Source organism: Anas platyrhynchos, chromosome 4 (assembly GCF_047663525.1).
Source record: "Anas platyrhynchos isolate ZD024472 breed Pekin duck chromosome 4, IASCAAS_PekinDuck_T2T, whole genome shotgun sequence".
Lineage (NCBI taxonomy): Eukaryota > Metazoa > Chordata > Aves > Anseriformes > Anatidae > Anas > Anas platyrhynchos.
Genome location: NC_092590.1, coordinates 66797953 through 66819844, shown reverse-complemented (window position 1 = coordinate 66819844; position 21892 = coordinate 66797953). Strand labels below are relative to the sequence as shown.

The following is a 21892-nucleotide window of genomic DNA, read 5'->3' as shown; positions in this document are numbered from 1 at the left end:
GTATCTTCCCTTTCTTTAGGGAGGCAAACTGTTTCCACAGACAGGTCAGGAAGAATATGTGTTGCTGGAGAAGAACAGGGCAATGCAAAAGCAAACAAGACATATACAGCCCCTAAGTGTCTCCTGAACAACACAATGGCTTGTTTCCAGCATAAATTCTAAAAGAACCTGTCAGTAACCCATCATACCTCCTGCCTCCCCCCACAGTAATTATTCCAAAAGAGGTCAGATTAGACCAGTGCTTCCTTGAGCAGTCTGTTCTGGGTGCCCTGCTGCTCTGAGCTGCAACCATTTTCCTGCAGTGAAACAGCCCAGCTGCTCTCTTTCACAACCCATACTGGCCTCATGTAGTTTATGTTCCCCTCAATCTTAGCTGTTTAATAAGCTTTACTGCTTAATGATTTTTTTTTCTTCCCTTCTTCATGTAATAAAGCTATATCTGGTGCACTGGGGATTCTCTGTTAATAGCTTGTCCTATTGTATTTTGTCACATCCTTTCTTGTGACTGGCAATTTATCAGTAGTATTGATTGATGTAAAATTATAGACTTCCCAATCTTTCCTAGCCTGCAGAGTGTCTTTCAAGAACTCAGAAAGTAGCTCAAGTGATGAAGAGCCCTACTTAGCAGAACAGTTAAGAGGCTGTTCTTTTAGAGCTATTACGTTTGGACTATTAAAGCAAAACACCAAATAGAGGTGCCGGGGTGACTTACAGCTCTCCTTATTTCTCAGGATTATAGCACATTCTCTCTTTCTTTCTTTCTTTCTTTCTTTCTTTCTTTCTTTCTTTCTTTCTTTCTTTCTTTCTTTCTTTCTTTCTTTCTTTCTTTCTTTCTTTCTTTCTTTCTTTCTTTCTTTCTTTCTTTCTTTCTTTTTCCTTCCTCCCTCCCTTCTCTCTTTCCCTCCTTCCCTCCTTCCTTTAATTTAGACATAAAGCACTAAAACAGCTCAAGATATGCATTCTCATCTCACAGATGAGGTCTGAAGGTCACATAGAAAGCCCATGTTAGTTGAGTTTTGTCCAAGGGGGTGTGTACTGAGCCATGATGATTTTGTACACCAAGAGCTGAGCAATAAAAGAAAGAAAAAAAGTTTGGTTTTTTTTTTTTTTTTTTCACAAAAGTGGCACCTGAAGGAAATATTATCAAAATTAATTAGATTTGTCAAATAAGTAAAACCATTATTTGCTGAATATTATTTGCTATAATCTGTCAGAGTGGAGTAAAGCCTTGACAGATGTGTTCATGAATTGTTCAAGCTTGCAGCAAAGGGGCAAAATTCACATTCAAATCTACAGAACCTTTAGACAGAGTTTGAAGGTTGCTACGTGTCTGCTGAGCAATACGGATGAGAACCCCAAATTGTCTAAGTGTTTTAGAAAGTAATAATTTTACCATTTTCACTACCTTAATTTCCTAGAAATTAGAATATTTATAATAATACTTAATATTTATATTTAATAATATCAATACTTATAATAATACTTTATAATAATTTTCAGAAAAAAGCTACAAGACTGTAGCTGAAAGAAAGATGTTTAAGAGATGTATATTTTCCTCCACTTTGTTTGTTTTACCAGTCAGATTTAATCACATCTCTCTGCCCTTAGAAAGAGATTTGCTGCACATTCATTTAATACATGCACACTAGAGCATAATCAGTGCAATAGGATGGCAAAAGAGACAAGGTAGGAGGGATAGGCTTAAACATGCTTTGTGAGTGAGACCTACTATTGCTTGAGAGAGACATGGTTTTGGAAAGTGAACAATTAAGTTAATTGCACCTGGTAAAACTAGCAGGAGTTACATATCTGGCACCTTGGGTCTGCCCTACACCAGTTGCTAGTTCAGATATAGAAGATACCTCCAGGCTTCAAAGAGGCCTTATCCCCTATTTCCTGTGTTGTGTCTTGTTGTTGTTGTTTTGGTTGGTTGGTTTTAGTTTTTGTTTTGTTTTGTTTTGTATTTTTTTTTGTCTTCCATTGAAATTTCTGCCATTATATCATGGACATGCAGCAGTGTATCAGTGGGCTGACTGTAGAATTTACTGTTCTTTCTTTTTTTCTTCCTTCTTGAAAAAAAAAAAAAATCCCAAAACACAGCTTATGGAAAAAAAAAAATGGTGTAGTCTCTGGTATATACAGACCACTCAGCATTTGGTTCTGTGTTACACTCCAGGCTTACCTCAAATTGTATTCGAAAAAAAATTGTTCGAACAGAAAATTGCATAGAAGAACCAAGAGCAGCATCCTTTTGAATGTCTTCAGTATGGTCCAAATATTCAGGCCACAAGTAGACTATATCTGTATCCATCAGCTGGCCTTAGCAACCCATCAGCTGTGAGAAATGAACCTGACCCCTGAAGATAAACCTGCAGGATAACATACGTTCACAACTGCAATTTTTTTTCTCATTAGAGTACAATTGGACACACAGTTTGGAATAGTCATGCTTAGTTAGTAAGGGGAAGGAATTTTTTCCACACAGTGTAGTCAGCACAGAAGTGGAAAATCAGTTATGTCCATCACATCTGTGGTTTTCTAAGATCTCCAGTGTTTGCAGCCCTGTAGATTCCATTGATTTGATGCTGTCACAAAATCTTATTATTTAAAAATTTATTTTAAAAAATGATTTAGATACAACAACATATTTTTGTCTGAGAAATCTGTGATGACATTTTAAAGAAGTAAATTAATGTCAAATTTAATTCACATTTTAATTATGCTTTTGTTTAAAGATAACAATTTAGATATTTTAAAATATTTTGTCAATTAAAAAGTAATTAAACTTTTAAATAATAACAGTCTGTTAGAGTATTTTATATATCTCATATTCTTCCAATTCTTCAAGAGGGAATCTGTCAAGACAGAAGAGGAAAGAATGCCAATACAGAATGGGCTCATGCCGAGTTTCTCCTGCTCTGATATAAATATTAGACTGATGACAAACTGGTCCAGATTTTAATATTCTTCAGACCTACTGCAACCTTCACAGTTGTCCTTATCACCCTTTATGTTCTACATATTTCATGTCTTTTCTGACATTCTTTTTTTTTTTTTTTTTTTTATCTTTCTACACCCTTCTATAAACAAGACAGGAGGAAAAGCAGTGCAGCCCTCTGTATTCTAAAGTATTTTCTACATCTGGTGGCATGATGTAATGTGTTATTTTTGTATGAATTTGTGATTTTACCTCTTTTTAAGTATAATTTTTGCAAATAGCTTCAGACTGCATTTGTGAGAATAATAGCATTCATGGGCAATTATAAATGCTTCTATACACCTAGATATGTCATGAACTTCTAGCAGTATCTTTTTGGGGTGCATATGAAAATGTCTGTCTCTTCTGCTTCTCAGCAAGTATTTCCTAGCAGGGAGTTACTAATGATCTCACTGCTCAGCAAATGCCAATGCTCAGAAGTAACAACGACCTGCAGCATCTACTCTGTCTCTCTGTCTGTATAATGAAATCCCCATTGTGCCTTCAGATGGAAAACAAGGCTACAGCAGTTAAACAGATTGTGAACTGGAAGTTCAAGAAATAAGGGTGAAGAAACCATGGTTCCTTCCTTCATTGCTTGGAAGAGAAAATTTGATCAGTATCAATGAAAGCAGCTTTTCAAGGCTGTTTCCTTTGGTACCATGGTTCCCAAAAGTCAGAGTCTCTTCATATCTCCTAAGAAATGTGAAGAATTCTCAACTTCCAGTCAGAGAATGGTTGTGTTTCCCACACCATGGGCCTGGGCCCTCAGCCCGTAGAAGAGAAACAGTACAGCGGGACCATGGGAAAGAGCAGAGACTACCACAGGTAGGCAAAGTACAAGTATTAAGGTTATTTTTCTGCAGGAAGAAAAATGTTTCAACTTGCTTATCTGTTTTGTCTCAACTCAGTTTGCAGCCTTTGTCTTGCTGGGCTGGGAGATGGTGATTTGGGATTTGGAGCACATTTGTGTGCCTGAATGAAGTCAGAGCATGCTTGCTTGGAGGGAAACGTGTTACTTGTGTTGCTTGCTGTGACGCTGCTGCTGTTGATTGAAAGGAGCCTGCTGTGGCTTACTGCTGAAATTACGGGAATCTTCAACAGAGTGGCCGACAGCCCTCACAGGGGGAAAAAGCACAGAAGGGAAAATGCTAAGGTAAAATTATGTTGGTGGCAAGGCATGTTGTTTATATAAACTGTTCCTGCTATGAGCCCAATAGTGACCTTTTCTTGCATCAGTCAGTGGGGCTTATTTCAGGCAAGGAAAGTATTTTTGAGTGTGTTCACAAACGGGGGTTTTGCACAAGTCCTGGTGGCTTCCATCAGGGTCCCCACCTGAGGACAGAGTAGCAGCAAGAGTGCTAGGGGCCATACCATTCCAGCCACTGCAGTTTATGAAACCTGGCAAAAATTTGAGAACCAGTAAACACTGCCTGTGCTCTAACTGATCTTCCACATAACATTCTCTGTTCCTCTTCTCTCCCTATTCCTTCTGATCTCTTCACATCACTAAGTACTCAGTGCCTTCCTCACTGGAGTCCTCAGACACTTGTCTGACACAGACATGAACAATCATACCGGTAGTTTTGCTAGAAAATGTCATCTGGAAACCCAGCACAAAAGCATTCCAAATATCCTTTTTTTCAAAAAGTCTGGTAATCAGGCTTTTTAACTGGTTTCAAAGCAGTTTGGTTTCAGCTGACCACTGAAAATTATTAGGCCAGAAGACAGGAAAGAAAAACGGTCAGTTTCATAGAAATCATAGTAACAAATGATACAATATAAGAAACAATCAGCTCATTTATTCTTATCTTTTCTTTATATACTGCCCAAGCCTGCTACCTAGTTCACTACCTGCTACCAAGTGAGCTAAGGTATGTTCAGTTACAGAATAGATAAATTCTAAAGCAGTGGAGTTGTGCATGCTTAAAAGACTTAAAAGAATTAAAAGAATGTGGTAGTGTATTTTTTCCCTGTATTTTGAGCAATCATTTACTCACTTGCCAAAAAGATTATGTACTTTCTTTAGGCAGTGTTGAATGTATGTCTAGGGCTTACTTGCTGTATTCATGCAATCTGTGGTAATTTACCAGTGTGGCTCCTCTCTCCCAGTTCTTTCTGTGCTCTCCCCCTTCCCTGTGCCCTCAGGATTCTCAGGATAACTTGGCAAAGCACCAGCTCACAACATTTCCCTTCAGTCATCAGTGCCATCAAGATAGAGGCCACCACAGAGAAAATAATTTTTGTCAAGTATGTGGCATGTACAGTCCAGTGGCTGGCATTGGATAAAAAGTCCAGTGCCAGACAAGCATCTTATAATGTACCAGTATGATGGACATCAGTGTGACAGCTTGCTAACAACACAGATTGAGCTAGGGCTTTCTGAAGCTGAATACATGAGCTGGGGCAGGACAGGTAAGTGCTGCGTTTGGGTTCTGAAAAAGCTCTCTCTTCTCTGGGCCAGGTATCAAAGAGGATTTGCTTCTCAGATTTAGACCCCAACAGGAGAAACTGTTCAGAAACACTGACACAGTGAATGTGCTGTTTAAATGTTGGCAGATAAAATAAATTACATAGGCAGCATTTGTGCTTCTAAGAACTGTTGGAGGAAAAGCTGGCCAGCCCAAGTGCCCTAAGTATGACGTATGAAAAAAAATAATAATAATAAAATAAAATTAAAATAAAATAAAATAAAATAATAAAATAAAATAAAATAAAATTGAACAACACCCAAAGCAGATACAGACTTTTTCAGTTGTTTGTGAACTGCTTGTGTGAATGATTAACACCAGCAGAGGTAAAACACTCAGAAACACAGTGTGGGTAACAATGCTGTCTTGGAAAGGAGAGATATTTGATTACATTCTAAATCTGCAATTTGAAGTGGGAATGATTCATTGATGCCAGTAGATGCAAGAGCAAGGAATCTACCATGTTAACACACACATTTTTTCACTTATTGATTTAATGAAACAAATACTAAGCAAGGCATGCAATTTCCAGACAAGGAAAATCTATTGCTATTAATGGATGTAAGAAAATAATCTTGGGAGAAAAATGACAGTAGGTTGAACAAAGAAGTGTGCAGAGGTAATAGCAAAGTTCTGCAACACAGAGATCATCTTTTCACCACATATCTCAGTTCACCACTGAGATAGAAGCTGTGCTTGATCTATGACTTTGGTCCCTAAGCTGTAATCCGTATAGTAGTGGTAACAACATATGTCATCTGGAAATTAGTCTCAAGCTCTCAGCAGCATAGTAGATAATCACATTTAATATCTTATTCTGTGCTTCAAACATCCTCCAGTAAGTTACATTAACACTACGCTTCATTCCCTTGCTTGAGGCTGTGAGCCAAAAGACTAAAGGAATTAAGAAAATAAAGTACGCATAAACATAAAAAAGGAAAAAATCATTACATTCCTTACATTCCCTAAGGCATGTATGCTTCAGGAGGGCCAATGGCCACAGGGCTTATTAAAGATGATTCTGAATTATTCAGTAACGTCTCCAACACAGAGTCAACTATAGCATAACTTGCTTGACTAGGCAGTTGCATGTAAGTATTTGTCCACAATGTTTTCTGGGCATTTTTTCCTACCACCTATGCTGTAGGCACATGCTTGCATACAGTTTTAAAGAGAAGGGTACTCTTACTGAGTTCAATAGTATGTCTAAATTCATGTTGGCATAAGTGTTTTGCTGGATGTGGGCCTTGGGTTCCCCCCAAAGAACGTTGTCTTCTCCTTTTAACCAGTGAGTTCTTTAAAAAAATAAAATTTAAAAAAAGGTCAACATCAGATGCTTTTCTCTGACACAGCTGAAACTCCTTCATGTGTTGCACTGGAAGTTCAAGCAATATCACCAACTCCAGTTGAAGAATCTCTCAGTACCAGCAGTCTAATCCAAAATTTTGTTTCTTCTTTGTTTCTGTGTTTCTTCTAAGAAAACAATTCTCACACCTACTGTTTAATGCCAGTTTAAGCAGCAGAATAATCCTAGGGGAAAGAAACACCTTCATTCACATTAGTCTTACCCTAGTTTTTAAGTATCTGCTATCTAATTATTAGAATTGTTTACTAACAAAAATTTGAATGTTCAACACAGGCATAGTCCTTCCCTCTCTTCTGCTACCTATTAGTTTTACCAAAGTCACACAGGCTTATTTACTAAAAATGTGTCTTAAAAGAGGCAAAGCTGTCAGCCAGAGGGAGAATGTGAATGATGGGTAAAATAAAGCCATACAGTGAATTCCCCCTCTTCAGTGGCCATTCAAGACAGAACCTTCTGGCTCTTCCTCTGCTCTGCTGCCCCTTGAGGCTGTTGGTAGTGGAGAGAGCAGCAAGGAGGACACTGACACTTCCAGGCATAACGAGAGGTCCTCACAGGCCTTTTTTGGGCAGCAGAGGTGGGAAGGCCATCACTGAGACTGGTTGCAAAACCATGTGTCATGGTTTGGCCTCACATTTGTTCACCCAAGCTGTCTGTGTCCAGCCCACAAGTCTGTCTTGTCTTTCTTTCCTGTGGTCGGAACCCACAAATTAAATAAAGTTGAATAAATAAAAAGTTCAATAAATAAAAGCTAAATAAATGAAAAGATAAATACATAAATAAGAGTTAAACAAAGTTTAAAAAGTAAAATGCTAGAAGGACATTCAATTTAAGAGCAGCTCTGGCCTAGGAGTGGCTCTGTTTTAAGGCAGAAGCCAGCTCCTAAGCAGGGTCAGACTCCAACAGCAATAATTTTGCCCTATCTGTTGTCCTATTGCTGACACTAGCTGCTAAGGGGGTGTCAGAATCTGGTTCCCTCTTGGCTGAAAATAGAAGTTGACTTTTCTCTTAGCTCTACTTGCAGTGAGCAAAAAGAAAATGTTGCTTAAATGAATAAACACTCATCTATTTCTTCTCTCATCTCCCATCTTGCACAAGTTTTCCACCAGTCATATGCTAGATGTTCACATCACAGAAAATCTTCAGTGTTTTTTTAATTCTGGTTCATGTTAACAATTACTGCTGGCCATGTCTGTCTCACGCATGAGGAAAACAAATAAGTGTTGGATATGCAAATCATTTTCCTTTATTTCTTTTATTTTTTTTTTATAGCTCTGACATGGCCAGAGAATGTAGAGCTGTCCTTGGGCATTGATCTCCATGCTGGGAAAGTGCCTGTGTTGGTTCACTGCCTTGGCTAGTAAAAACAAAAAAAAATGTGAAAAACACAATTCAACATGCCCTGAAGTTCAGACTCCAGGCCCAGTGCTGTTTGTTTCCTGTTCAAGGTTTGAATTCTTCTAATACAGTTCCTGTGTGTGTGTCGGGGTGTGTAGTTTGGCTTCAATATTTCCTGAAGGAATGTGTCTGCACAGCTAAACAAAATACCTCCCTCTGGGCAGCTTGTGCTTTACAGTGCTGCAGCATGGAGAGAAAATCAGATTTTACAAAGACAGAAAAGAGTACATTCTGCTAGGGTATAAAAAAAGCTTCATGCTTGACATCATTAATGGTCAAATTATAACGTCAAAAAATAGTGTTTTACTCTAGTGCATATAGATCAGAAGCCTTGAAACCTTGCCTGTGTCTTTTGGAAAAGAATGGGAAATAAATACAGGAAAATAATCAATATCATCTAGCTATAAAAAAGCTATGATCAGGCACCTTTTCCAAACCACTATTTAAACATGTTCCACATGCTTTGTAAGTTGCTCTCTTCCCCTGAGGTTTGGTCTGTTAACAAAGAGGTGTATTAAATACAAATGAAGAAAAAGATCAGCTCGGGACTTTTCCTCATGCTTGCAAATGCCGATTCCTCTTCGGGGCTACTCAGGCCAGACACCAGGCCTCTCTCAATGAGGACTCAGCATCCTCAGAGAGTAACAAATGCATTTAGCCTTCTCCTAGCAAGTTCAATAGTTGATAGCAAGGCTTAGGCAATCTCACTAAAGATTTTGTTGTCATTGTTCTTGCTCCTATCAAAGTATAAAGCTAAACCGAGACAGTTTATTGGCATCAGGAACTGACACGCTGTGTTTGGAAACGTAACTCTTCTTTCATAAGTATGTGTAAAGCAGAATCAAAGAGTCGGCTTTGATCACTTTCATACTTCCCTGAATGTTGTTTAGTTTCTTTGACTTTATTCGCTCCATTTCTCTTTGGTGTCAGAGTGAAAGTTGTTCAGACAATGCTATCATTCTCTGCCCGGCACATTGTTTTATTACAGAAGCGCATGTACCTAAATTATGCAATAGGAAGAATTGAAACTGTGTCTTTTTGATGTGAACAAAGTTGATGCCATCCTTTTTGTTAGTGTACAATTAATGAATAAAATGGGTTGACGTTCTGAGTGTGGTTTGTGGTGTGGCAGCTGCTGTGCTGCCTGTACATGTGCTTCTCACATTCCCCGGGAGCAAGCCCACCCTTTCTGAGAGTGCCGCGTAGCTGTGTACTGCTGCTTGCACAATAGTTTAAAGCTGTATTCAGACTAGGCTCCAGCAGGGCAACCATAATTCTCTGGTCAGTGCATTACCAGATCCTTCTCTGGGCTGGACACAGAGGCCTCAGATTCTGTTTCAGGCAGGTGTGAGATCTCTCCTAGAAGACCATGGATGATTGCTTTATGCCTCTGGAGATTCTGTTTTCATATCAGCCAAATTGATGTCTACTGGTCAGCACTCGAGGCAGTGCCAAACTCAAACAGCAGCAGAGCTTCCAGCTTTCCTGGGCTCTGCAGGCCTTGTGTACCGGAATTTCTACACTTAAGAGTGATGTGTATGTGTATGTGTGAGACTGTCTAAGGGACCACCTCCCTTTCTGTCCCTGTTACAAAACTTCCATGTGGCAGCTGTAAAGAAATGGACAATAAGAAAGACTGGGATGGGCTTTGAATGCCCCAAGCCAAGGAGCCCACAGCCAGCTTCACCAAGAGGGCAGGACAAGGACCCAAACATTGGAAAAATAACAGGGTATCAGAGAAAGGGAGGTAGAAGAGAAAGATGACCATGTTGGCCCATTTTTTTCATTCACTGAATATTCTTGCTCTTCTTTCTGCCAACCCCAGCGGTCTGAGTTTTTCTTCCTTGACCTCAGGTAGTCAAGAGTGTGTACAATATTCCAGATGAGCAGACCCCTACTTCTACAACATTGACAATATATCCCTGTCCCTGCTTGATACAAAACTTTTGACCTGTCCTGATTATACCCATCTTTTTCACTGCAATTCTGATTTAGTGGCTTATAGTCATCCTATGAATAATAAGTAAATATGCTGTAGTAAGCAACTTTTTTTTTTTTTTAATCCTCTACCATTGCCAGATAATGAGCTCTTACATTACAGGAAAAACTTTATGCAAGAAGCATTTAGTCAAACACATAATAATGTTGGATTTAATTATTTCCTTTAATTCAGTCTCTACCGATCTTTATTTATTTATTTAGGATATTCTGATCTTCTGCGTTGATGCTGGCTCCTATTTTTTTGTTTTTAAGCTAAGTCAGTGGTAGGATATATGGTAATATATGTCACAAACATAGCACATAATTAATATAGTAAAGATAATACTTATGACCATTTAGTTTTTGTGTAACCAGGAAGTCATTATTTCATGCAAACTGCTTGATTGTGAGGTAGACAATGAAAACATTAACTCTGGATAATTTAAGGTAAACAGACAGGGTTTTTCCTTAATATTTACACAAGGTTATTGGAGAATTGGGCAGCCTTTTCTCCTCTTGAGCACTCACACATACTCTCACCCTTTTGGGGCTATTTCACTCGAGGCACACAACAAAGTTGTAACAAAGAACATTTAAATTATCTCTGCAAACTTTAGCATGAGTTTACTCTCGTATACTCTATGTATATGTATATCAGAAGGACACTTTACATTTCAAAAGCAACACGTTTCTCACAGTTTTTTGAAGACAGCTTCTTATTTCACAAGAACTTCTCATTTGCAAGGGTAGCCTCGGCTCTCAGCAAGAGAGATCACTGCAGTGACTCACTAGTTCTCATTGCTGATAAGATTGCTTTTTGCCCCAAATGCAGTTTGCTTGGATTTCAGCTTGGGAAACTTCTTTAAATTCACCAGTGACTTTGCCAGCTAGACAACGACAGCATCAGAGTGTGAATCACACCATTTCAATGGGCTGATTGTGAAATAAATATGAACAGGAACAGCAGGGGGCTGGCTTTTCTTTAGCAGTCACAGTTTCCTTTTCACTATATGCCCTTAAAATGCCCAGGCAGCCTAATAGCAGAGGGAAAGATTGATAGAATTACATTTACATTTTAAATCAAGCCAAGTTCTCACTTCCCCAGCCATGACCCTTCTAAAACATCAAACTAACAAACAAACAATAAAATCAAAACAAAAAGAAAAAGCAGCAGCCAAATAGAAAGGAGGAAAATAAATGTTAATTTGCTTAGTCTTCTAATGGAAATTAGCTTAATGGTCCCAAATTAAAAGTATCTGTTAAATACAGTGTCTTGTTCTGCACGTGAAAGGCATAGTACTGCAACTGGGGTGATTCGTCACTCAAAATATTCCTATTCATGCAGTTCCTCAGTGCAGACACAGCTGTGTCAGGTTTGTATCATTATTTCTCTTTTGTTTTGGGAATAATTATAATGGAAAACCCAAATTTTCTAAAACTGTGCATATGAGTAGGTACACTGGTGTGGAGAAAGACCCACAAGCCATTCTAGAATCCTTTTGTCCAGCCTGTGACCATGAACATCAACCCCTTTCCTGGCACCAGCTGCTCTGGACACCCCAAGCCAAAGTGTGTTGGGTTAGCACACATGGCAATGGACGGGTCCTCTCTGGGAAGCCATCTATGAACCAGCTGTGCAGGTAGGAGGGGACCTGCTTGGCACCTCATACTTGCAGACTTGCAAAGTACCTGTTGAACACTACCTCCACCTCGCTGGCACACCCAGCTAGAGCATTTCGGGCATGGATGGAGCTACATTTCACATATCTTCAACTCTTTCTTTTCTTAGCCACCTAACTTAAACAAACACAAACTAAAAACACACTTGTAAGGACATTTAGTCATCTGGGAATTCATTGCATGTGGTTCAGAAACAGAAGGAAAGTATTTTTCATTTTTTTATTTTTATCAAAATTTAAAAGAGAAGAGTCACGATGAAGAATGAAATTCAGGTTTAAATGATAATTGCATCTGAAACTCAGTCTGCGCTTCTGACATGCTCAGATAATTATTTCTTCTTTCTTTCAAGGCAAGATGACAAAACATAAATATAGTGATTAATAAGTTTAGTAATTTTCTTAAACAGAATGAAACTCCATTTATTTTTATCGCTTCTAGATTTTACCAAATAGAGCAGGTCATCAGCAATATCACATTATTTATATATTTCTGTGCCACAGAAGAGTATTTACAGCTGTACAGCGTATTTGCCATGTTGTTTGGTTTTAGGGCACTGACAAAGATGGCTTTGAACTGTGTCATATCTCCAACAGACAGAACTCTGAAAGGTAATGCTTTCTGTGAGAAAGGAGAAATAATGCATCTGATGGAACAAATGTAAGTTTAAATATAGGGTGAGATTGCGCATCTGAAGGAGTCTGAGACTTGTGTCATTGATTTTGGTGAGGGAAGGATTTCTTCCATTATACTTAACCATAAAATGTGAAAAGCGCTGTACAGAAATGAAAGCGCTATGGAGACACATTGTATTATAGGGACCCATGCTTTACCTTCTCAGCCAGCTGAGACAAGAATTTATTTTACCTTGCAGTTGTGCTAGTCTGCTGGAAGAGCTGTTGTTTTTGTCTAGAAATACACACAACAACATAAGCTTTGACGTTTGCAGGTTTCTAGGCAAGAATAAATAGAAAACTGAGTGTGCCAGCATGCTAAGGAGCTACTGAAATGCTCCTGTGCAGGCTGTAGCTCAGCAGAGAAATCTCTTTGGATTCCTGTATTCCTGTAAGGGCTGCACTTTTGGTCTCATCCATTTATTTTCTTCTAGCAACATAATGCTTCTGAAAGGTGCAGGAATACCAGTCCTTGAAAAACAAGTCCTTCATTTCCTCACAGATTAACCATGTCATAGACAAGAGCTCCTTGGAGGAACTCTCTCTGAGAACAGATAGCTCAGACCTTGTCTTGCTTCAGCCCTGGGATTCCCCAGTGGGTTGGTATGGCAGATAAATTTGGTAGATGAATATGCTTAGTCACGTGGCTTTTGATGCATTCCTTGCCAGCTGACATCATTTTTCATTGCAAGTGTAATTAGGGAGGGCGGAATGCTGACCAGCAATGATAAGACCTAGAGCCATCTACCACATTTGCATGTGTAAGTGGAGAGAAAAGGGTAAGAAGGGAAGGGTAGAGAAGAAAAGCATGAATAACTTGCTTTTACTGCTGAACATTGCTCTAAATCTGAACAAGGGTTTCTTCCCAACATCCTGCTTCTGAGGTTGTAATTTAGGATGGGTCACACATCAAAACCCAGATGGAGGCAGAGGCATGCTCTGCTGCTGAAAGCATCCCTGTTATTGCACTGGAGATGCCTGTAAGCCACTTAGAGGTAAAACTGGCTTTTTCTTAGCAAGGCAGTGAAGGCTTAAGGCTCTAAATCCTGTGCTACTTGAATCAACAAGCCTTGCAGTCACTGAAAAGAGTATTGTTGGCAGGGCTAAAACCACATAATCTCCTGTCTCCCTGTCATTAATGGCCACATTCTCACAGCCTCCCAGGGAAGTGCCATCATCCCTATTACACAGGCAGGAGCAGGGACCCAGACAAGCCCAGGTGATGACTGTACTGCCGTGACAGCAGCTCAGGAGGACATCTCTGGGACATCCTGGGAACCGTGCTGACATTGCACCCAAGGGACAGCAGGAGCTTACTGCCCCAGCCCTGCTCTAATGCAATGTTTCTTTGCCCAAGAACAGGCTTTGGGATCTGTTTCCTCAATATACATGTACATTTTGAAAAATAATATCTGTATAGAAAAAAGAAGCCCATACCACTGAATGAACAAAGAGGACTTGTGCTTAGCAACTACAGAGAATTAGTGTTGCAGCACCAGGCCAGAAGCAGCACTGAGGTCCTGCCTGCCTTGTCCTTCACCTGCAGCTTGGCTGAGCTACTCGAGCTGCCTGTAGGGAAGAGTTTCTTGCCTGAAGGAGACACGTTGAATCATCCCAGCTTAAAATGTGGTCACACTGTGCTGCTCTATGCATCTTGCTACCTGCAGCAGGGCAATGTGTGAGGCTGCACAACCCATATCCCAAATTCTGTGCTGATGTCTACAACGAGACTCTACAAAGTGCAATATGGATAATGCACAGGCAACAGTGACAAAAACAAGACAGGGTCTTAGCCAAAGTGCTAGGCCTTCCCAGAAGGCTGTGAACACCTCTTTTGTGCTGAGCTGGAAGCTCACGTGGCAGTTCAGCTCTGCTCTGAAGCAAGTGGCACCTTTACCACAACAGCAAGCTGAGCCATGGGCTTTGAATCACTTCCTAAATACACACAAGGCTTTCTCTGTAAAGCACTGTTTTGCTTTTCTTTTCCTATTTTTCAATATAATCAGAAGCCGGTTTCATGAAGTGTCTCATGGCAACCCCAACTATTTTAAAATAAACGTTTTCATTAAACAAGTGGATTTTGGTATTAGGAAGGCAGTAACTTGAAAGAGCTTTTGTCAAAAGTTGGTGGAGGCCCGGGTACACTGTTCAAACACAGGAGGAATTTCTGACTGCATAGTGAGTCCTTTGACTTTTAGAAAAATATTATTGTTTGAGCTCTCAGTAACCTGGAAGTAAGAGAACAACACAGCTCAAAAATTAAAAAAAAAAAAAAAAGTGTACAGTTATGTCATGATAGGCTTCTAGTTTCCCTCTTAGCCTGTGTCTCTGTTTTTGCTGTGGAATATTCCTTGTAAAAAAAAAGAGTAAATAAATGCACTGTAAATAGCTCTCAAAAGCTGTGGTGACATCATCAGCTTCATGAGCTGACATTAAACTCAGAAAATATGAGTGTGTTCTCAGCCTTCAGAGCTTTTGTGTAGGAGGAGTATGGTAAATTATGTCCGTGGTGGTGATGTCCATGTTGTGATGGTCATCCCAGATATGGTGGTACTGGTTTCCTCCTGCTGTGCTCCCTTCTCATGCTAGCCTGGACATCACCCCACAAACTAGAAGGGCTGTAAATAGAAGCTTCCCCATAGATGCAATCCTGAGGAGAGTTTTAATTATAATACATTTTGAACTTTGTCCCTTCCTGTACTGTAGCTTTTGGGGCTATTTCCATGTCCATTTTGCATATCCCCTCTCAGATCATATTAGCATTTGTGAAGAACAGCTTGTGTCTCCCCATTAAGGATCTTTTCTGCCCAAGGCAGGATATGCACAAGAATTAATAAGTGACTTTTCATAAGTGACAGGATAAAAACAGTCACCACAAAGAGTGTCAGGAATTTCAAGGCATTTAGTAACTGCATATCTGGTTCAGAGTTGTATCAGGTGCCATAGACTGAAAGACTCCCAATGCCTGGTGTCACTAGTGATTTCTCTTGATGTCATGAGCTTCTTGAGAGGTTACTTGCCCATATGTGGACCATAAACTGAACATATTCAGAGCTCAGGAATAAGCTGATAAGCTACAAATAGAAGAACTGAGAAGAAATTTTGCAATTTTTGAATTGAATTGCATATTCAGCAACAGAAGTGCTGATGAGCTAGGAGACATGGAAAATATCCATCTGGGTCAGAATCAACTATGCACGAAATTTGGCCCAGAGAAGGGAAGATTTAGGTGAGGATATTAAACTGTAGTCCTTCTTTTATAGCTCTTTTCTGAAAGAATAATAATAATAAAAAAAAAAGTCTCTCCCTAATATTTCTGAATATAAAGATGCTGTAGCTGAGCAAAAACTTCAGAACAAATTGATCCAGCAATTTTGCCCCTCCACAAAGCAGAGAAACTTTTTTTTTTTTTTTTTTTTGGTTAAACATTTTGGTAACGTCTGGATCCATCCTTTGCTTTGCTTTCTGGACCAATATCTTGGTAGCTCAGCAAGTCATATTTCCTCATTCTGCAGAAGAAGCCTTGGTGGGTGGATGATTTCCTTGCCTGCTAGTAGCGAAGCATCTCTACAAGTGCATGGGGCTGAGGAAATCTCATCTTTCAAGAAAAGGATCATAATGGGTATGCAAGCTGCACCTGTGGTGGGTGATAGACCTTTCTTCTCCCTTCCCTTTGTGGCTACCTCAGAACAGGATCATTCTTTGGGACAAAAATCATAAGCCCTTAGTGCTATGTAAGAGCTGGGCTTTTCCTCCTCTGGATGTCTTGGAGCTGAGTGATCTGACTGCAACATGTGCCATTCAGCACTTATGTCAGGCTTCCATGGATGTGACCACTGGGTGAGATTTTTGTGGCATGGGGCTTGCACCCCAGCTTGGGAGACAGGGTATTGTGTTAGGCCACAGGATGCTAAATGCTCACCTCTCTCACCCTAGGCAACCAATGTATAGCTCAGTTTATAAAGTAATTCCAAAACACTGTTGGCAACTTTAACATTAGCCCACCCTAAAGAAAGGGGCTTTTAAACAGCTTTCATCTGCCTGAATCTGGCAAATATGCAGGACTTGGATGATAGTTTAGATGGCATATGACTCCAGAGAAAGTGGCCATGAGGCCAGGCTTGTCACAGGCACTCAGATACCACTGTTAGAACACAATCCACAGTATTTCACTGTGGTTTCAAATGAAATAATCCCCATAGGCTTAGCATAGGTACAATATCAGGAGAGAGAATAATGCTCACAGTAAAAATAAATGAAGAAAGAAGGAAATGCTTCATTTTGAAGACACCCTGAACAGCAGTTGGATTGCTGACTTTTTGTACTGAGAGAGCATTTATGCTGCTCAGAAGACTGCTCTTCTGGCAGAGTGGCTACATTTTAGCAACTTGCCAAATGAGAAAGAGATAGAAGGATAATATTTCACCACTAGCTTCTGCTACTGTTTACAGTAATGAGATGGAGATTAAGAGCCTGTTTCTTTATGGGCAACACTCATGCAAAGAAGCATCCTTTCCTTGGGCATGCAGTAGGTAACTGTGTTCAGATCTATGATCCAACTGCTTTGGGTCATCTTGTTTTCAAAGACAGGTTTTATGTCTTCCTCTCACCTCTTAACTCACTTGTTTAAGCAACTCCCTTTCCTGAAAATAACACCCAACAGCTCATTTACCAAGAGCAGTCCTAAAGTCCCCACTGCCAGGACTCCCAACAAATGAAATATTTCTTTCTTCACTGGGTATTTATCACGTTGCCCTTCAGAAGTATGATGTTACTCAACAAATCATCCTTTATAAAAGCAAAGAAATGTATTACAAGATAGTACAATGCAGCTCTATTTCCCTGTTTCCTCCAGGTATTTGGGGGGATTTCAGTCAGAGTCCTCTGCAAAATACAGAATTCTTTTCACAAAGCTTGCTTTCAAGACTCCGATCTCTCCAAAAATGGCTGGTGGAAAACCCTTTTCTCTTACTGGTATACTGTCATTTCTCCTTCTGTCTTCGGATGAACCTTGCAGGACTACTTCAATTCCAAGGGAATATATCCTCTATCAGACACTTCCATATTTTGGTTTATACCAAGCTAGAACATGAATTTGAAAGATGTTGGATTTTGCTGACTTTTTGTGGGGGTTGGGGAAGATAGGGGAGGATAACTTGTGAAATAAACAGTTCTTCATTCAAAGGTAGCCCCTTTTTGCAGGACAATTAATATACATGTATAACAACATATGTTCAGCCCCATGCCTGCATCCCAGCATCTGGATGTCTTGGCTCCATCTCGAATCTAATAAAAGAAAGAAAACTCATAAATCCAACTGAGAAAGCAAAATGGTGTTTATACATTTACATTTATGACAGCCATACAGAGATGTATTAATTCTATTTGAGACCACAAATGTGTAAATATACAAGTTTCCCCAAACAGCCATAGCAAACATTATTATTTTGATTTAGAAATAGTGAGTGGCTGCATAGGTTAAAAAGGGGAAATGATACAAAATCTGAGATGTTTCCTTTATAGCAACAACATTTCAGACCTGCTAAGTACTGATTAGTACTGTCAGTGTAAGATACCAGTGCTGGAAGGATACCTCTCATAAGCAGCCTATGAAGTCCCACAGCTGTACATTATGTTTTCAAGAAAGAGACTTATGTGCCAAAACACATACAGGATCGAGGCCTATGGCCCTTTGCTAACCCCATGCTGTTTCTTACACATTTCTCTTGCTTGAGATGTTCATTTGGTTATTTTCTTTCTGGAATGCAGTGTGCCAGTAGTGTTTGTTTTTGTTATCCTTGTTCCCTCCTTACCCTGCTCCCGGGCAGGAAAGTGCTAGCAGCCTTGCTTCATAGGTTGGCAGGAAATTTAAAACAGCAGTAAGCTGCTCCTCGGACCACCCCCAGACTTTTTTTTTTTTTTTCCATTGATACAGGAGACTATTTAATTGAGGGCTGACTTGTCAAACTCTCCCATTGACGCTTACCAGTAGCTGCCTAACCACTAACGGTGATTTTTTCCTCCCTTCCTCCTTCTTTGGACAAGCTTGCCACAATGAAGATGCTGCTGAGCCTGATCGCTCTGCTCTCTGCTGCCCTGCTAGCCCATGCAGCCCCTCCAACTTGCTACTCCAGGGTGTTGTCTCTGAGCAAAGAAATCACAGAGTCTTTTAAGGCGTTGCAGACCTCCAAGGATGTGGTGAGTATATATAAAAACTGTTCCTGCTAAGACACTGTAGGTTGCTTGCTTTTGATACAAGCTGCGTTCAAAACAGAATTGCAACAGGTCTTTCCTCTTTCCTGCAGGACCCATGTGTGGAGACGCTGCCCAGGCTGTACTTGGACATCCATGTAAGTTTTCACATTTCTGTCTTACCGCTGTGCAGGAGAAACAGCTAATAACTCTTAGAAGAGAGCATAACTCTTAAGCTTGTGCCCCAGAAGAGTAGTCTGAAACTAATTTTTAAAAGCTTAATTAACTAGAAAGATGAGTCACTAAAAAAAAAAAAAAAAATCATTTTGAATCTTATGAAAATCCCTATGGAGTTTCAGAGATTTTACTTGTTTAAAAATTCAAAAATGAGGAAATCAATATTTTGAAGTGATTATCATTTATACATTATTTATTGTGACAGAAAATTTTCAGAAGTTAAATATGCACAACAAAGTTTGGAATAATAGTTTAAAAGACAGAATGCAGAATATTTTTTTTCTTTTAATATACCTACTTTATTTTATATTATATGTAGCTTCTAGCCTGCAGGTTTAATTAACAGAAGGGTATGGATACTTTGCGTGCTTTTCCTGTTTTAAATAGCCACTTGTTGAATCCAGAAAGAAAATGTAGTCTTGAGGATATGAAAGTTAAATACTGAGAAAAGACATCGATATCATCTCCCAGCAAAGACAAAATAGTCTCCTGCATATGTAGTTTCTATCTGTGATATCTGACATACTTTGTTGCTATTTTCCATGCTCTGCTGAATAACTAAAAGGTAAAAAAAAAAAAATCCCTGACATGTTTTGTTGGAGACAATTACTCTGTCAAGTCTTGCAAGTCAGCAAAATTCAGATCCTAACTCTGGAGCTGCCAATGCTTCTCCTCATTGCAACATTGCAAAGCAATGTGCCTTGGTTTCCTTTGCTTTAAAATAAAAGATGGAATATTTATCTACTTGCTTTACAAAGACACTACAAAATTAATATTTTCTCTGTTTTATTTTAATAATGCAAGATATGTAGTAAAAATTTGAAAATTTTTACTCAGAAAAATTCTGTCTGGTGCTCACCATATTGTATGGGAACTGAGGAATTGTGTGTAAGACCTTGATAGTCTTGTTCACCAGCTAAATAAGGCACTTTCATAAAAGGAACGTAGTGCACCTATACTGCAGGTTCCCACCAACTGCAGGAGCATATGTGATTGTATTGGCACATCTGTCTCCTAAAGCACGTGAGAAAGAAGTTGGCAGACCAAAACTGTACTTGTGAAATTTTCTGAGCACTTATTTGGACCAAGCGTCTTTGTTATGAAATATCGATGGTAAATTTTCCTCACTAACAGTTACATAGATTACACATACACAAAGACAGGAATTCAAGGCAGAGAGGCAATAAGAATTTTGAAAGTGGTGGACCAGGAACATAAATCTTCATTTGTGTGCTGTTACAAGTACTTCTTCTGCATGTTTTGCAGAATTACTGTGTGCTGACAAAACTCCGTGATTTTGTGGCCTACCCCAGATGTGAGAGAGTGATTGAAGTGAGTGATCTGAAGGAAAAAGCCCGTAGCCTGTACACCATTATGATCTCCTACTGCAGAAGGGTAAGTCAGGATGCATCAACAGGAACATAGCTTTTACCTCCCTCCATCTCCATCCCATCCCCTGACTTCAGCAAAGGTTGATTAGGGCCTGAGTTTCTCAAACTTACATTATCTTCTGTGTTTCTCCTTATGACATTAGCCATCTCTTTTGTTTCTCCAGGACTTGGTGTTCCTCACTGATGACTGTAATGCTCTGGAAAATTCTGTTGAGACCTCTGATGAAATTGACAGCTAAAATGGAGTCAGACCCAAAGTTGTACCTGGGAAATTTTCTCAGAGACCAAGAGACAAAATATATACACACAGTCAGCTACAACGTTAACAGCTAAAATATTTTTCAAGTACACTAGCAATATTGTCTCAGACCTACCCATTTTTCTCAGCCTTGGCAGGAAATGAACTGCATGCCTTACATACCTACAGAGCTGCTAGGAAAACTATGGTTAGAAAACATTTTTTTTCATTTGGCAAGGTATGATATTTCAGCTTAGCCAAATGTATAAAGTATGTTTTGTTTAAACATTAGGTACTAGATTTTAAAACTGTTTTACAAATAGCTAGGCTCATAGAAAATGTATTATGATCAATATTCTATCCTGACTTAGAGGTTCTTATATTAGATGGGCATGGAAGGGACCATTCTTGTTTTTCTTAAAGGAGGAGTATAACTGTGTACTGGCAGATGTATAGCTCATATATGTAAGCTGATAGTTTTTGATGTCAGATTTGTAAGAACAGAGGTGAAAGTATCTTGTCTTGGTGAAAAATAAATAAATAAATAAATAAAAACAGCCTTCAAACCCAAGATACGTGTGTTACATCATGTCTTTCAAGATCAATTGAAAAGGTGTGATTTTTATAAACTTTTCACAGGCACTTGCAAGCTGTTTTTCACAGCATAAACCATCTTTAGCTTTGTTTCCATGGCAATGCAAACTTTGCTGTGTCTGCATGATTCGGCAATGTATAAGTTTCTACTTGGAGATTTTTTCTTTACTGAAAACTATTTCTTTAACAAAATTAGTGGATTCTTTTTTAAATACCGTTTCTGTGTTATGAGAATGTAAGCTGTGAGGCAGTGGCTCAGAATTGAGTTTATTGGCTTATTCAATGTTTGGACAGATTGCTATGCTTCCAAAACACAACTGATATACTGAGCTACTGAGATTAATAAAATTTCCAGATGGTAGTGGTTCAAGAGTCATGGGTCCCTTCAGCATCTTCAGGACACGAGACCTCCACATCTGGCAGTTCTTTGGTGCCAAAAATAGAAAGGAACTTTCCCATATTCTTGGAACTAGTTGCAATTAACCCATCGGGTCCTGTCCAAGTGGTTCCCCTCTCTCCTGCATAGTACTATATGGTCTGGTCATGCAATAGTACAGTATTATAGTCTGCAGCATTGTCAGCTTGCCAACTCTGGTGAACTGGTGAGTGGTTCCACCATGTTTTATAAAAACACCATCTTCTGCAAGGTTAGGGGATTATGTAGCAATCACAGCTCCTCCATTATTTTCTGCTATTTCCG

General features: G+C 39.3%; 1 protein-coding gene across 1 annotated transcript; it reads left to right on the top strand.

Annotated features, from left to right (window-relative positions):
* The first annotated feature begins 18309 nt into the window (after window positions 1–18309).
* On the top strand, window positions 18310–21169 carry CYTL1 (cytokine like 1). Its single transcript, XM_027448701.3, has 4 exons — window positions 18310–18738; window positions 18846–18890; window positions 20236–20364; window positions 20525–21169. The coding sequence occupies exons 1-4, from the start codon at window positions 18595–18597 to the stop codon at window positions 20597–20599; spliced, it is 393 nt and encodes a 130-aa protein (XP_027304502.2). The 5' UTR covers window positions 18310–18594; the 3' UTR covers window positions 20600–21169.
* Window positions 21170–21892: the final 723 nt, after the last annotated feature.